We start from the raw sequence: 15,026 nt of genomic DNA, 5'->3' as shown, positions 1-15,026 counted from the left end.
TCTCTTTTCATCTTGCCGCCATCTCGGTCTTTTCTCCGGCTCTTGTTGTTTGCCTCCGCTCCAAGGGCCAGACACACTATCTCTCTCTGACCATCTTTCTCTCTTGTTATGATTATGCAAATCTTTTCTGCGTTAGTTTAATCTTATAAAATGATAGTGAATGGAACTTGATTTTGTGAATGTCAGTAGTCACTTTGAAGAGTATTTTTCAAGCTTGTATTCTTGAGATTCTTCTGTTTTTCTGTGTAATTTTTTCTAGTAAAATAATATAATGTTGCACAATATCTTATGTGCCTAAAACCTCTGTTATATGTGAAGTACAGAAGCTAAAATATATATATATATATTTACAGAGTTTATATCATTGTGCTTTTCCCTTTTGGTCAGGCAAAATCATGGTCTGATCACAAATTGTAGTGGTATTAAAATGCATCTCTGAATAAAGGAAAAAAATGTTTCCTCACTTTAATTGGAGCTAAGAAAAACAGCATCAATGTTTTAATAACACTGACTATTGCATGCACATGAGAAGATTGCCATCAGTCCAGCTTTTGTCATCATGTCTTTCACCAGTGATAACAGAGGCTGTGTAATAAACTGCTCTGTGATCTACTTATATGGACTGGCTGCTTTCATTTCCATTGTATTTCCATTCACTTTTCATTCTGTTCGCAATGATCTATTGTGTGTGTTCAGTTGCATTTGGTTACATGCTGCCCATGATGTCAGATTTCTTTCCTTACTGCTGGTCAATAATCTCCCCTGAATATTGATTTAATATTGTCATTAGCCATACTGTTTTCTGTAAATCTCATCTTGCATGGCTCTTTTTTTAGGGAGGTGCAAAAAGACGTCTCATTTAAGCAGGTCATCGTCAGGCTTTGAGTCCAGTCACCTCCCGTCTCCTGAGTACCCCACCCCTCCCCTGAGCCAACCCAGCCGGACCAGCATACAGAGCAGATCCCATCCACAGGACCTCCTGCACCCTTTCAAAATGACCACCATCAAAGGCCTTTGCTTTGGGGCGAGCCACTGCCTGACCAGAGCGAAGCCCCTGAGCCAGAGCTTCGACAGGCTTGTTTGCCTCCCTGCTCCCCGGGGCCTGTGGAAGCGTTGCCTGTCATTGGATGACCTCCTTCCATACCAGGTCCGCCATAGGAAGGAGACCTACAGACCAGAGGACCCAAGGTGTAGCCCTGTTGAGACGCAAGGTCTGGCTAAAACTGAAGCTTCATTTCTGGAGAAGGCTCGGACATGTGGCAACCTAAAGGATGACTCCAAAGAGCCATTCACTGGAGACCAGCTGCCTGTAACCTATCTCATAGCAGGAGTGGAGGGTGAGGAGGTGCTGGAGGGGGAGGATGTTGCTGAAGCATATCCAGAAGACCCTCCTCAGTGCACACAGCGCATAAAACCACCAGTTCCACCTAAACCTCTACCACTGCCATTTGTAAAGGACAAAGAGGTGGGCCCTGACAACAGAGACGTTTCCCCAGGCACTTCTCTTCCACAGCTGTCAGATGCTACACCTAATATTCCTCGCTTCAGCAAACCTTTCATCCACAGGCTGGGAAAGAAAGTTCCATATGGCAAAACAGTCAGTCTGGAATCAGTGGTTGAAGAGAAGCTGAGCTCAGATGGTATTGACCTCACAGAGGAGCCATACTCTGATAAGGTATATAATTTTATCCAGGTCCAGGGATTCTGAGAATATGGTCTGTTACACTTAAATCAACAAGATTTATTAAGGATGTTTTGGAAATCAGGTCTTTTCTAGATTGATGAAGTTAGCAGAAGCAACAGCATCTTTTAATTTTCCCATTCTAAATGCAAATTCAGTGAATGCTTCTTTTTTTTTTACACTCCATACCAAATACAGGCTGCTGTACCTTCCTTTATTGAATTATAAAATTGACAGTTGAAAAATAGCTAGCTACATGCTGTAACTTGATGATCTTTTGAAAAGAGAACATGACCTGCTTGGATTTTATATAACAGTATAGTTATCAAATCGTATAAGCATATATGAGAGAGTGAGTGGCCTGCTATTTATCAAGTTATATGACAAATTAGGCATAACATTTAAAAAATGCGCCTTTTTTTCAGCTTGGCCGCTATGGGGTCCCTTTCTCTCTCATCCAGAGATACTCTGAAGACCTGGACAAGCCTTTGGGTGATATTGCCACAGTCATGGACCACACCAGAATCCAGCAGCTTCGCAAACAGCATCGCATGGCAGTAAGTACCACAATTTAAACATTAAAGTTTCAGATGATACTGAAACATAATGTCATAAAAATTGCTTTACGTGTGATTGTTCTTTATTTATTTAATTCCTCAGATCCCACTGAGAGGTTTATCAGAGATTTGTGTGAAACTATAACCCCTGTGTTGAACATGGTATTGATAGTGGATGCCCAAGTCTTCTGGATTACACCCATCAGTCTCTAGCAAGGATTGCCTGGTCCAGTTGCTCCCCTTCTCTGCCTCTGGGTGGATCATACAGAGAACAACCATACATTAATCACTGCCGGTAGGCCACAGTAGCATTCTGTGAAGGATATGAATACAGAATAACTGACACCAGAATGTTTTAATGGGAGTTTGAATGTCAGTCTTTTGTGAAGGAAATATTTCCAAATGCTAATAAAGCTAACCATTGGTAATGCCAGTTTGTCAGTGGTAGAAATATTCTCTTGGAGATTCTCAATGTGTCTTTTTGAAAGGTAATTTAAAGGATATGTAGTTTTTATTGCTTTAGTATTAGGTTGTCAAAACACATATGCGAAATTCTTAACTGAGGTTACATCTGTGCCAGCACTGCTGCATCATTTTGGAAACTTCAATTTTAAACATGGTGTACAATTCATTCAGACAAAGAAACAAGGTTGTGCTAAACCATTTATTTTAGGCAGAGATCTGTATTTTCAAAGCTGTTTCCTTCAAACTAATGCTAACTGTGTAGTAGAATGTTAAAAATTGTGAACTCTCACTGTTAGCGTTTGTAAATACAAAGTAGGAGCTCACAATACAGTGAATGGTGAATTTGCATTTGTTTTAAAATGTTTTTTTCTCTCTCTGATCTGGTTTAATGAATAGTAGAACAGTGATTATAATATGGTGATTACTGACATTTTGGATATATAATTAGAATTCTTATTCCCAGTGAGACACTGCACAAATGTACATGTTGTTTTTTTTTTGCTGTTGTTTGGGGGGGGGTTGGGGGGTTCTTTGATTGTGTGGGTTTTTGTTTGTTTGTGTTCTTATATCATTTTAGGATTTTTCTGATAAAATAACTCACCTGGCTCTGCTTGATGGCTAAAAAATTAACCCCTTAGTCAGTCAATCAGTCATGTTAGAACATAGAAAAGACAAGACAATAATGTGCACGTCTCTTCAGGACTGGGATTGAGGATCATTGCTTATCTTTCTTCTTAAACTAATCAGATATCTTATAGTAAAACAATTCGGTGTAGATTTTTGCAGGTTTTTTTTTTTGATAAGCATGTTTGCTAAGTTTTGAAAAGTGCTATATTTTTGTTCTCAGAAATTTTCATTGTGAAACTGCATATTTATTTTGTGTTGTAATAAAGGGTGTATGATGCTGTAATGTATCACAAACTTTAATCCACTGAAATGCCTTTAATATCGAGGGAAATGATGCCCTTTTGTGTGGATTATATAAATGGATTAAATTGCTTGTCGGCAACAATGTAATTAAAATGATAAACTGAAGTAAAAGTCATCCATCGTTTGTTTGCCTAATTTTTTGTACTTGCTCCAGAAGTAGTTCCTGGACTATTTAAAATTTAAGGAATTAAAATATTGAACTTGCTTGCAGTAGAATCCCACGTCTAAAAGACAGTAAATGTTCAACCTTCTACAAGAAAAACTTCCAGATCCAGTATGAGAGGAGCTAAGGTAGGAGTTGTATTACGGTCGGTGATGCACAGATTGGGTTATAATTTGTAATTCGATACTTCGGTTGCAAAAAGATACTATATGTCTCGGAAACCCTACAAAAGTGAATGGTGGCGCTCTCATCGCTTAGAACGCACGGAGTAGTTTGGAATCACTCCTCAGAAATCTTCACTTGCGTCGAATGGGTTATCGCCATTCTCGTCGAATTCTTGTGAGAATATGACGAAGCATGTGCCCATTGGAAATAACTCCTTTAGAAGCTATGTTCGACAAAAGAACAGGAGGGAAAACTGGTTGGCAGTTATTTTGTTAAGAATTTCACGGAGAGATTTTGGATTCTGCTTGACCACGCTGTTTTTGTTTTGTTTGGGCTCCGTCCTGTGGCAATTCAATGGTGGACCGCCTAAAATTCTTCTAGATGTTCGTTACTATTTCGGTAAGAGTTATTATTTACTTAAGTCTTGTAGGTGTGTGTATCATATTAAAATCGCAGTAATATTGTATCTGTACAGTTGTTTTTATGAACTTAATGTTTAAATTCAAACTGTACTAAGTACTAAAAACAAACTAGAAATATTTGAAAACAAATATAAATCACATATAGGCTATTCACATGGCAAAAAAGGAGATATCAAAATACTCTAAAACAAAACCTGTTTGGCCCAGATACTTAAATATGAGCTTTCTTTGAACATTAATTAAAATGAACTTTGAGTGCCTACTCAGACATAGGTAGAGGAAGAACACAGCTACATTCATGACATCTCAACATCTCTTACAAGAGAACACTTTGCACATACCTACACTCCTAACTTAGGCTTAACCCATGGCTATTTTGTTGTATGGTAATGTATTTTGCTTTTGGCAGAAGCAGTCCCCTGGTATTAGAATGAGAAACAGTAGACTAGGTGTTTGGAGAGGCATGACGGTTATCAACAGCCCCTTGTGACTCTATCAACTGAATGAATGACTTCTTTGATTCCCAGCACTACGACTCCCCTCACCAGTTTGCTTAACATTTCCATACTTAATGTTTATTTACTCTTTAGAGTATGACTCATTTTAATAATCATTGTTATTGTGATCATTGTACAGTTGTGTGTATATTTCTCATTTTCTTTTGTTATCCCACACATACACAAATTATCATAAGCAGCTGTGTTGGTTTACCTTAAAATAATAATTTCTAAAAAATCTTGATTTCTACTGTGCAAGCATTTTAACTGTCTATTTTATGCTAACTCTAGGGAAATCATTTGGTGGTGACCACGAACACTTAGCACCCAGAGTAAGTGTAATACATTGAAAAGAAATTACACTGTTAGAGGCATATTATGCATTTCTACTTTTTTATTGCACATTTTACATGTCTTTATTCTATTACTCAAAACATTTTATGAAGGCTTAGTTATTTTATGTTTTGTGTGGAATTTATGAAAAAGGAAAAAAAACAATTAAGCTGATGCATTGAAATGCCATATGTTAATATTTATTTCTGCAATAGCCCTTTTGTTTTCTCTATAGGCTTTACCTTTCCCAAGTCAAGTCATGTACAATCGAGTTGGCAAATGTGGGAGTCGTACAGTTGTCCTGCTACTTCGTATTCTGGCAGAGAAGCACCAGTTCACCCTGATCTCATCTGACATCCATAACAAGACCAGACTAAGCAAGCGCGAACAGGTCATGTCCTGATGCTCTTGTAGGCTCTTGGTCTATGTGTAACTGTCCCAATGCTTTTACTCATTTCTGTTCCTCCCCTTTCTTTGTGGTGTAGCTGAATCTGATGAAAAACATAAGCACTGTTCCTCAGCCATTTCTATATACTCGACATGTCCATTTCCTCAGTTTCACCAGGTACCCTTATGCTACAGCCAGTATTGGTAAAGTTTCACAGCTAAAAATGGCTCAGTTTAAGAATCCTATCTGTCTCTCCAGGTTCCAAGTAGATGAACCTGTATACATCAACATCATTAGAGATCCGATCGACCGATTTCTGTCCAATTATTTTTTTCGGCGTTTTGGTGACTGGAGAGGAGAAGAAAATCATCTTGTCCGCACTCCTGGAATGAAGGATAATGAAAGATATCTTGTGAGGTTTTTGATATATCTTTTCTCTTAGCTATCTTTAATGTTAATAAAAATACTTATTTCATGAATGTGCTGCTTTGCAACCCTAGGCATATCATCACTCTCACAGGATTTCATATATTTAGTATACCAAGACTGTGGATTGCTCTTAAGCTTTTTCTTTACAAGTATGCCTCAGGGTGCAACACAATCAGTACACTGTATGTGGTAGCTGCTCCAGCACGTTGTATAAATTATTGAAACAGCAGGACAAGACTCTCCCCATGTTTACCCTTGGATAATTATGTGGTGAACTAGCTCATGCCACCAAACATCAATTAATGTGGGAAAAATAGGTAGAAACAGTCAGTTTCTGATGTCAGAGGTCAAGGCCATGGGTCTCCACAGCAAACACATATAAGGGCTCTCAGACATTCCTTCCTTATGAGACTTCCTGTCGTTTAAGCCAACATACCACAAGACAATCCTCCTAATTTTTTGTCCCCCCTATAAAGAGTTTTAATATACTTTTTTGCTACAAGTCAAGATTGGTTGTAAATGAGCTTATGACCTAAGGCATAAGATTAACATATTCAAATGATGTGCAGTGTGCTGAAGATGTCTTTAACTTTAGCAAGTGGATGTTTATGTCCATTTCTCCATTTGCTTGACAGTATTATAGTTATTAATGCAATTTTAAAAGTTTAGATTTAGATTTGATTTTAGATTAGCAGGCAACAGGTATCTGACGTCAGTGGCTATGTTCTTATTACCACTCAATGGATACTAGCAAAAGCTGTTACTGCACAACCTAGAAGCACCATAAATTGGATCTACCTGAATTTCCTGTGTTTTACAGTTTCACATGAATGCCTCTTTGACGACTCACTCAGTAGACTGGGTTTATTAAGCAGTACTGTACAGTTAGGTTATTTTTAGAATTAGAAACAACTGTGTTGTCATTGTTTTTCTGCTAAGTGCCAAGGCAGTGCTTTATTCTCGGTTTACAGATAATTTTATGTGAGATCATGACAGCACAGACCACAACTCTACACTGAGTAATAGTTCATTGTTTGTCCTTCCCATTTTTCTGTGAGAGAAACCTTATATATCCCAACAAGACAGGATTAACATGCTAAACATAAAAAGAAAACTGACTTTTTTGGTTTAACACTTCAAATGATAAGATTATTAAGGGATTAGTATAGTAGGAGGTTGTTTATGTCTTCTGAAAACTTTGTTGTGTATATTAACCATATAATGGTTGTTTGCTTTGGGGTAGGAAGCAGAATACTAGTCATCAGCCTGATATGAATAACCCCACAGGTCTTGTGGAGTACCCCATGTGGAATAATGCAAACATGTCTGTTCACCAGTTTGGATTTCTCATCACTAGGTAAAAGTTGTGCTAAATAGTGTAGATTTATCTCTTCAGTGTTACGTTGTGTCTGTGCTTAGGACATTAACACCTGCATCTTGGAAAGCTACGCTGAATGCTCAAACCCACGGCTCTTCTACATCATTCCTTATTTCTGTGGCCAGCATCCTCAGTGCAGGTGAGACATCTTAAAGACTACTGCTAAAAAAAAATGCTGAAAATAACATTTAAAAAATGATTCTAGTCAGCAACAAACAATATGAGTCAGTGCCATATTTTATGGGTTTTGAATAGGGAGCCAAGTTTGTGGGCATTGCAGAAGGCGAAGGAAAATGTTTTGGAGCACTACCTGCTGGTAGGAGTATTGGAGGAGCTACAGGATGTGCTTCTCTTGCTGGAGAGACTCTTGCCTCACTTCTTTACTGATGTCCTCAACATCTACAAAAGTCCAGGTAAAAAGAGCTCTTCCTCAGCTTCACTTAGTACCATTTACACATGTCTGTATGCGTTCAGTGAAGGTCTTCTTCATTTACCAATTAAATGTACGGTGCATTAGAGCTGCTGTCATTGCTTTTCACTTCAGTTCGTTTTTACTCTCCTTTATTATTTTGCTGTATTTGTCGTCTCTGGCTCTGGCAGAATACAGAAAGCTGTGGAACCTGACAGTGACTGTGCACAAGCAAAGCCCCAGCCTGGAGGCCCTGCAGGTGCTGTATCAGCGGATGGAGCATGAGTACGACTTTTATAATTTCATCAAAGCCCAGTTCCACCTCACAAAGAGGAAGTTTGGCCTGAGGTCTGGACCACATCCCTCCCAGCATCGCTCCAGCCTCAGGGAAGATCAGTAGCAGGAAGACACCTGGCTGCAAAGCTGGGTGGAACATTCCTCAAGATAAAAGGGTTGCCCATGCTGTAGCTCACCTAGATATTACAGAACTGAAGTGACAACTCAGTCTGAAGATGAGGGTGTTGTTTTGAAGGTGAGGGAAGCACAAGGACAATTGCAGTTGAAAAAGCAAAGCAAATCAAAAGTAAACCTAAATGACCTGTTGAAAATAAGTTGCACTCAGTCAGAGCACAGGTTGACTCAAAATGCTGCAATATTTTTAACATTATTTATTCTTTTAAGTGTCTATGCTTTAAATGACAATAACTTATAAGTACTGTAGACAATTTGTAGCCGAGGCTAGCAATGTAGTTATTCCCATTTTCTGCACTTGTACAATATTTACGTTTAAATGAGAAAGAACTGTAGACCTGAGCCGATACTGAACCAACAAACAATTAGGCATTTTTGGATTGGCTAATGTTTGTTGGGGATTCTACAATCAAGCTATTGAAAAAGTGAAACAAGAACTTATATTAGGATGGTAATTAGATTTTTATCTATGATATGTAAATAATATTATATGATTTAATTAGTGGTGAATTTTATTTTACTCTAAAATATGTACCTAAATGTTCAAGAAATAATTTTAAAATCTCCTTTAAAAATTAAAGTCTCTATGCATATTCAGCTGTCAGTAAGAAAACACATGCCAAGTGTTCTAACCACGTCACCGCAGAGATGTTAGTCAATCTGGCAACATATTTAGAGTCGTGCATGAGGCAGTTGTTCATGGAGACCATTCCGCACTAGGCCCAGAGCATCCAGAGCGGTGCCCCAGCTCAGAGTGATGCCACAGCCCCCATGGCCATAGTTATGCACCACCAGCACATCATGACCCTCCACCTGCAGCCGCTCGCTCTCCACACGCAGATTCCTCCGGCCAGGCCTCAGGCCCACCCACTCCTCTAACACCTGGGCCCTGTGCAGGGATGGCACCAGCTGACTGCAGCGCTCTACAATGCTCTCACTGTCTCCCTTATCCACCTCCAACCGCCAGTCATCCATCTGCCAAGTGCCCCCCAGAGTGGTGTAGCTAATGCCAGGGTATATGTAGGTCTTTCCATCTCCGTCCCGAATGAAATTCTTCACCCAGGGAGCATGAACCTTGAGAATCTGCCCACGCACTGGGTGGATGTCTTGATCCCCAGCCAGTGAACGGGACCCGAGGCCTGAGCAGTTTACAATGACATCATAGTAATGGGTGAGCTGCTTGAGGTTGGTGACTTTCTCCTGTTTTATCTGACCACCAGCATCTCTAAACCTGTTAAAGAGAACAGACTCTATCAAACTGTTTGGCTTAATAATTACAATATGGGATAGAAACTGAAGGTAAATACAAAGATGGAAAATAGAAGCAACATTTTCTTGACAAAAATAGAAAAAGGAAAAAAAAAGAAGACTTCTAACATACATTATATTGCTGTACCCACCTCCATGGCATTGTTCTTTTCTCAAACAGTGACACTGCAAATGCTTACCTTTTCTCCAGCCATGGGAGATATCTTTGGCATTCACACTTTATGGTGGTGAACGATTGACCAAATTTATGATTGGGGAATCTCTTCATTTCATAATCTGTCATGGTGCGAAATCCGAACACATAATTGGACCAGTAGGGTTTTGTATCAGATGGGACCTCTCTGAATATCTGGTATCTTGAAAAGAGAATGGTGATTATGAGAGACTAATACATGCCACATAAAATTTTGGGGTGAATCAGTGATTTACAAAACAGTGCTTCTATTTTTATAGCAAAATATTGTTCAAATATCTTGAGTAAAACTTCACCCATTACCCTGGGCTCAGGAAGACTCCTGCCTCTGGGGCACTTGGTGACTCAGCAATAGCCAGCAGATGATCAAAAGTGTTCTTGAACCAACATCGCTGACGCTCCAGGGAAACATCTGGTAAAACCCAGAGGGAGAGATATACACTGCATACCTACACATGGTTCAGAATATGCCACAGGAAACACACACACATACAAACATACATTCCTACCTGGAAACTCCTTAGGCAGTAGGATCCCTGCAGCTCCATCACTGGTGGTGTCTGGTGAAAATTTCTCAGCCAGTATGGTGACAGAGCATAAAGAGAGCGCCTCAGCCATACAGACTGCTGTAGACAGCCCAACCACACCTGCTCCAACAACCACCACTTTCACCATCTTTATCTTCGAACTTCACTGAGGTAATGGTTAAAATACCCAAGTAAAATATATGTGGTACACCAGCCTTTACCTGTTAAATATCTGGCTCTTAAATGAGCATGATTTATTCTTATTTTAAAAAGTGTGTCATGTACTTGCAAGACAAGTTAATTTGTAATTCAAGGCATAAAATGAACTTAGGATAAAAGTACAATGATCACACTTTCCATTAGGTCCACAGCTCCATGCCAGAATTACACCAGAATTACATAATGCGCCAAAACCTTAGCTAGCTAGTTTACCTGGGATTCAGCAAAAATAGTTAAATCTTAGCAACAATGAATAGCATAGAAGGCTCTATCGAAGATTGGGTGAATACTGAACACTCTCCTAAATGTAATCAGTAACGTATTCCGTAAAACAAAGAAACAAAAAAACTTTAGGTTAAGATATAACCCAATACCTTTAGAATGGATTTTGAAAAGCTACACGAGACAGTTTTGCCGTTTTGTCATAAAGAATAATAAGCTTTTAAGTGTTGTAAAATATTGATATCAGACAATTCGAGTCCATCTGGATAATAGCTTAATAATTTTAACCTGAAAGCTATTGCTGTCGTTGCTAATGCTTATTTCGAAATTTGCCTAGCGATCACATCTATTAATAGCATAGCTAGCTTTAGCTAGCTACTTTCGGCACAAGTCTAGTATCGCATACCTGTTTTTTAAGATGCGTGTGTACCTGTTACAATATCTGTTGCTACTGCCCCCTCGTGCACAAAGGGTTATCACGCATGAGAGCGAGACCTCAGGTTACTGCTTCAAACTGTTCTGCTGCCTCTGTCACGTGGCGCTCGTAGCGTATGGAAAACCAAAGTGAAAATACACATCAAACGAAGCGCGTTTTATTTGTAAAACGGCGAAAAAAGTGGCGTTTTGGAACGTTTTTACGGCGCAAAATACGCCGTTATTTTTTCACTACGCCAAAAAAGCCATCGAAGTTTACAACTCTGTAAAAATACAGCTTTAAGTGCTCTAATACGGCGGGGGTTTTTTTAAATGGCGCTTTAGCATCCCTCCAACGGTTCCAATGAGCACCACCTACCGGTTTTGGCAGCCAGTAGACTTGAACATTTTTCGCCCAGTCGCTCATGAATAAGGTCAGATCAGACCAGTTCCCTGCAGATTTTATTAGTTAATAGACCAGTGCTCAAGTTTGTTTATTTTTGGGATTCACATATGTGTTAATTCATACAGTTATTAGCTAGATAGAAGTTTAATAGACCTAGCAGTAGTGACCATGGTTAGGTACTTCGGACATCGTACTTATTTAGGCAATTGGCTAACTAGTTAGCTAGTTAGTAACATTTCCTACAGCTGGAAGATGGCAGGGAGGATAATTTTGCGCTGTAGACTGACAGAGAATGACCACACTCGACAATCCGGAACCCAATGTAATTCAATCAGCATTATCGAGGTAAGGGCTATTTTAAACGAGCTAATCGCTGAGTCTGTTAAACTGGTAAAATACTAACCAGAGACAACTAGCTAACTGAGTTAGCGTTTATTGATTGGCCGATTTGAACAATGTCGTTTTACAGCAGTTAAAGCTTTTTATGGAGTTGTAAATATATAAGCACTATAAAATACGGTGTTTTTGATGGTTTTTGCGGCGTTTTACAAATAAAACTCGTTTCGTTAGAGTAGCATTTAGACTTTGGCTTTCCATACATGTCTGCTTTGCAGTTGGTTGGCGACAAATCGCTGCATGCATCTGTGACGACCCTAGTGTAGTGATTCAGCGCAGATTCCCCGCTCCGTGATTGGTTTCCTATGTCAAGCGGTTTTAACATTTATTGATATGAACAGGTTTGCATCAAGTCCGTAGTCACAATACATATTGGGAAGGACACGCCCGCCCCCAATATTCAGATATGCTGAAAATGTCCCGCCCCCAATATACTGAGGGGGAAAATATTCCACTCATAAGCTTTGCGCAATGTTAGGATCCGTCACTAATTCCATTTCTTGTTGACGGGAAACTTATCATTATACAAGTACAAGGACAGCTACAAGGCACTATCTCATCCACCGTTTGGTAAGTCGGACCACGCCGCCATCTTCCTCATACCAAAATATAAACAAAGGCTGAAACGGGAAGCTCCGATTCAGACGGAGGTCGCGCGCTGGACAGACCAATCGGTGGCCGCTCTGCAGGACGCTCTGGATGACGCAGACTGGGAAATGTTCCGGCGCAGCACTGATCATGTCAGCGAGTTTACGGAGGCAGTAGTAGGGTTTATTGGGGAAACTGGTGGACGATACGATTACAAGAGCCACTATCAATAAGTTTCCCCAACCAGAAGCCCTGGGTGGACAAAACCATCCGCGAGGCTCTGAAGTCTCGCACTGCTGCCTACAACGCGGGGATCATCAGCGGGAACATGGACGAGTACAAGTCTGTGGCATACGGAGTGCGCAGGGCGGTGAGGGAGGCGAAGCGGCGCTTGGGAGGAAACTGGAATCACAGTTCCAGCAGAGTGGCTCTAGATCCCTGTGGCAGGGACTACGGACGATCACGGACTACAGGAGCCCACCCTCCGGACTGATGAGTGCGGATGAGTCTCTGGCGAACGATCTGAACACATTCTTCGCTCGCTTCGGGGCTACATCTAGCAGCGCTAATGCTAACAGCACTAATGGTGCTATAGGCGCAGCCAATAGCGCATGCGCAGAGCCCACCATAGACCAGCTCCCTCTCATTATCACGGAGAGTGACGTGAGGTGAGTGTTCAGAGTGAATACCAGGAAGGCGGCGGGACCAGACAGTATCTGCGGGACAGTCCTCAAAGCCTGCACAGACCAGCTAGCCCCGGTATTCACCGACATCTTCAACCTCTCCCTGACGCTCGGTATCGTCCCATCCAGTTTCTTGAGATCCACCATCGTCCCCTCCCGAAAAAACCTCAACCCTCCGGCATCAATGACTACCGCCCTGTTGCCCTCACGTCAGTCGTGATGAAGTGCATTGAAAAGCTAGTCAGAGATTTCATCACATCTTCACTGCCAGGCAGTTTACATACCGCCACAACCACTCCATTGATGATGCAATTGCACATCTGCTCCACAACACACTGTCCCACCTGGACAAAGGGAGGGGTAATTATGTTAAACTGCTATTTATCAACTACAGTTCAGCATTTAACACCATCATCCCCTCCCTACTCACTACTGAGTTGGAGGATCTAGGACTGCATACATCCCTGTGCAACTGGATCTCCAACTTCCTAACAGACAGACCACAATCAGTACGGGTGGGCAACTGTGTCTCATCCACTCTCACCCTCACCCTCAGCACTGGAGCTCCTCAGGGTTGTGTCCTAAGCCCCCTGCTCTACTCACTGTACACCTCACTTCCAACTCCACCATCATTGTCAAGTTTACTGACGATACCGTCATCATGGGCCTGATCTCAGACAATGATGAGAGGGCCTACCTGGAGGAGATTAAACACCTGGAAAACTGGTGCCAGGAAAATAATTGCGTTCAGCAGAGCGTATCACTCATACGGAACTTCCTGACCTGCAGACCCTCTAGGCCAGGAGGATTGTGAAAGACCCCACCCATCCCAACAATAGGCTCTTCTCTCTGTTGAGGTCAGATAAGCGCTTTCGCTACCTGAAGACCAAGACAGAGAGACTGAAGAGGAGCTTCTTCCCACAGGCCATTCGGGCCCTGAATCAAGGAAACATAACTGTGGGGACCACCACAATGTAACTGTAAATATGTCAATTGCAATACATATCCATATATACATTCTACATTGTGTGTATATAAACATATACATATTTTGTACATACATTGTTAATATATGTGTGTGTGTGTGTGTGTGTGTGTGTGTGTGTGTGTGTAATATATATATATATATATATATATATATATATATAATTTCCCTATGCACCCCTGCTTTTTTTTCCTCAGTTTGGACATCGCTCTCAAACCATTTCACTGCGAGTTATACTGTGTATGACTATGTATGTGACAAATAAACCAACTTGAAACTATAAAACCGTGCCACCATGGAATGCTGCTGACTACGTAACGTCTCAGCTTGCTGGAAAAGGCAACGTTAACGTCAATACATAATTCTGCACTGAAACTGTAGAAAATTGTAGAAATAAATAATATTTTACTAAAAAGTGGAAACAAACATTTTTGGTGGAAATGGGCCAATTTGCGAATGTTAAATCAATCACTACTAACGTTAGATATCATAGCTAATTTACCGGGAAAGTTAATTAGCTACACATTCATGCAACCGCGGTCACGCATCTGCACTACGCAAAAGTTCGCTCGCGCTATCTACAACGACTGCTTAAGTGTGCGCCTACATCTTGTATTACAGTAGCCAGTTTGTGCAACGACGTACGGGGGAACGTTTCTCGTACTTTTAGTGCAGATATTGAAAATCTACAAAAAATATGTTCATCTTAATTAAACATCTTACTAAGGTCTAATGCATCTCAAGAAAATGTGTTAAAACATGTAGAAGAGAAATGTCTTAAATTTGTTGAAAAGTCAAACCTTTCCAGTTAAAATATATCTTTTCAGTTAAATCCA

General features: G+C 40.5%; 3 protein-coding genes and 1 long non-coding RNA gene across 14 annotated transcripts in view; 3 read left to right on the top strand and 1 right to left on the bottom strand.

Annotated features, from left to right (window-relative positions):
• sash1b (SAM and SH3 domain containing 1b) overlaps positions 1-3,748 on the top strand; it is a 48,820-nt gene extending 45,072 nt beyond the window's left edge. For 4 of the 5 annotated variants that reach the window (XM_027011192.3, XM_035532872.2, XM_027011195.3 and 1 more), the window contains 3 exons: positions 837-1,675; positions 2,107-2,238; positions 2,342-3,748. In XM_027011192.3, coding sequence (XP_026866993.2) covers positions 837-1,675; positions 2,107-2,238; positions 2,342-2,383 — 1,013 coding nt within the window. In that variant the 3' untranslated portion in view covers positions 2,384-3,748. Of the gene's footprint in view, positions 1-836; positions 1,676-2,106; positions 2,239-2,341 lie in introns of those variants that run through there. The other variant, XR_014125699.1, reaches the window with a different exon arrangement.
• Positions 3,749-3,796: 48 nt separating this feature from the next.
• Positions 3,797-8,217, top strand: LOC113578154 (uronyl 2-sulfotransferase). 4 transcript variants are annotated; one of them, XM_081722225.1, is made up of 10 exons: positions 3,797-3,924; positions 4,343-4,360; positions 4,796-4,930; positions 5,172-5,212; positions 5,449-5,604; positions 5,699-5,778; positions 5,860-6,013; positions 7,450-7,547; positions 7,664-7,821; positions 8,009-8,217. In XM_081722225.1, exons 3-10 carry the CDS (start codon positions 4,891-4,893, stop codon positions 8,215-8,217), a joined length of 936 nt encoding a protein of 311 aa, XP_081578351.1. In that variant the 5' UTR covers positions 3,797-3,924; positions 4,343-4,360; positions 4,796-4,890. The 4 variants fall into 4 exon arrangements, with proteins under 4 accessions (XP_081578351.1, XP_026867030.1, XP_081578348.1 ...); XM_081722222.1 differs by lacking the exon at positions 3,797-3,924 and having other exon boundaries at positions 4,224-4,360; positions 4,793-4,930; XM_081722223.1 differs by lacking the exon at positions 3,797-3,924 and having other exon boundaries at positions 4,237-4,360.
• A 234-nt stretch (positions 8,218-8,451) lies between these two features.
• On the bottom strand, positions 8,452-12,106 carry ddo (D-aspartate oxidase). 4 transcript variants are annotated; one of them, XM_081722226.1, is made up of 5 exons: positions 10,710-12,106; positions 10,260-10,443; positions 10,054-10,162; positions 9,737-9,913; positions 8,452-9,519 (listed from the first exon to the last, which is right to left on the bottom strand). In XM_081722226.1, exons 2-5 carry the CDS (start codon positions 10,423-10,425, stop codon positions 8,961-8,963), a joined length of 1,011 nt encoding a protein of 336 aa, XP_081578352.1. In that variant the 5' UTR covers positions 10,426-10,443; positions 10,710-12,106; the 3' UTR covers positions 8,452-8,960. The 4 variants fall into 4 exon arrangements, with proteins under 4 accessions (XP_081578352.1, XP_081578353.1, XP_026867034.3 ...); XM_081722227.1 differs by having other exon boundaries at positions 10,871-12,106; XM_027011233.3 differs by having other exon boundaries at positions 11,125-12,106.
• Positions 12,107-12,591: 485 nt separating this feature from the next.
• Positions 12,592-14,475, top strand: LOC145659473 (uncharacterized). Its single transcript, XR_014125700.1, has 2 exons — positions 12,592-14,185; positions 14,388-14,475. It is a non-coding gene; the product is annotated as an uncharacterized LOC145659473 (long non-coding RNA).
• The last annotated feature ends 551 nt before the right edge of the window (positions 14,476-15,026 follow it).

The sequence above is a fragment of the Electrophorus electricus genome, chromosome 10, assembly GCF_041902795.1.
Source record: "Electrophorus electricus isolate QZ-2024a chromosome 10, ASM4190279v1, whole genome shotgun sequence".
NCBI classification, from domain to species: domain Eukaryota; kingdom Metazoa; phylum Chordata; class Actinopteri; order Gymnotiformes; family Gymnotidae; genus Electrophorus; species Electrophorus electricus.
The sequence above is the reverse complement of the archived record's forward strand: the minus strand, read 5'-3'. Positions and strand labels throughout refer to the sequence as shown.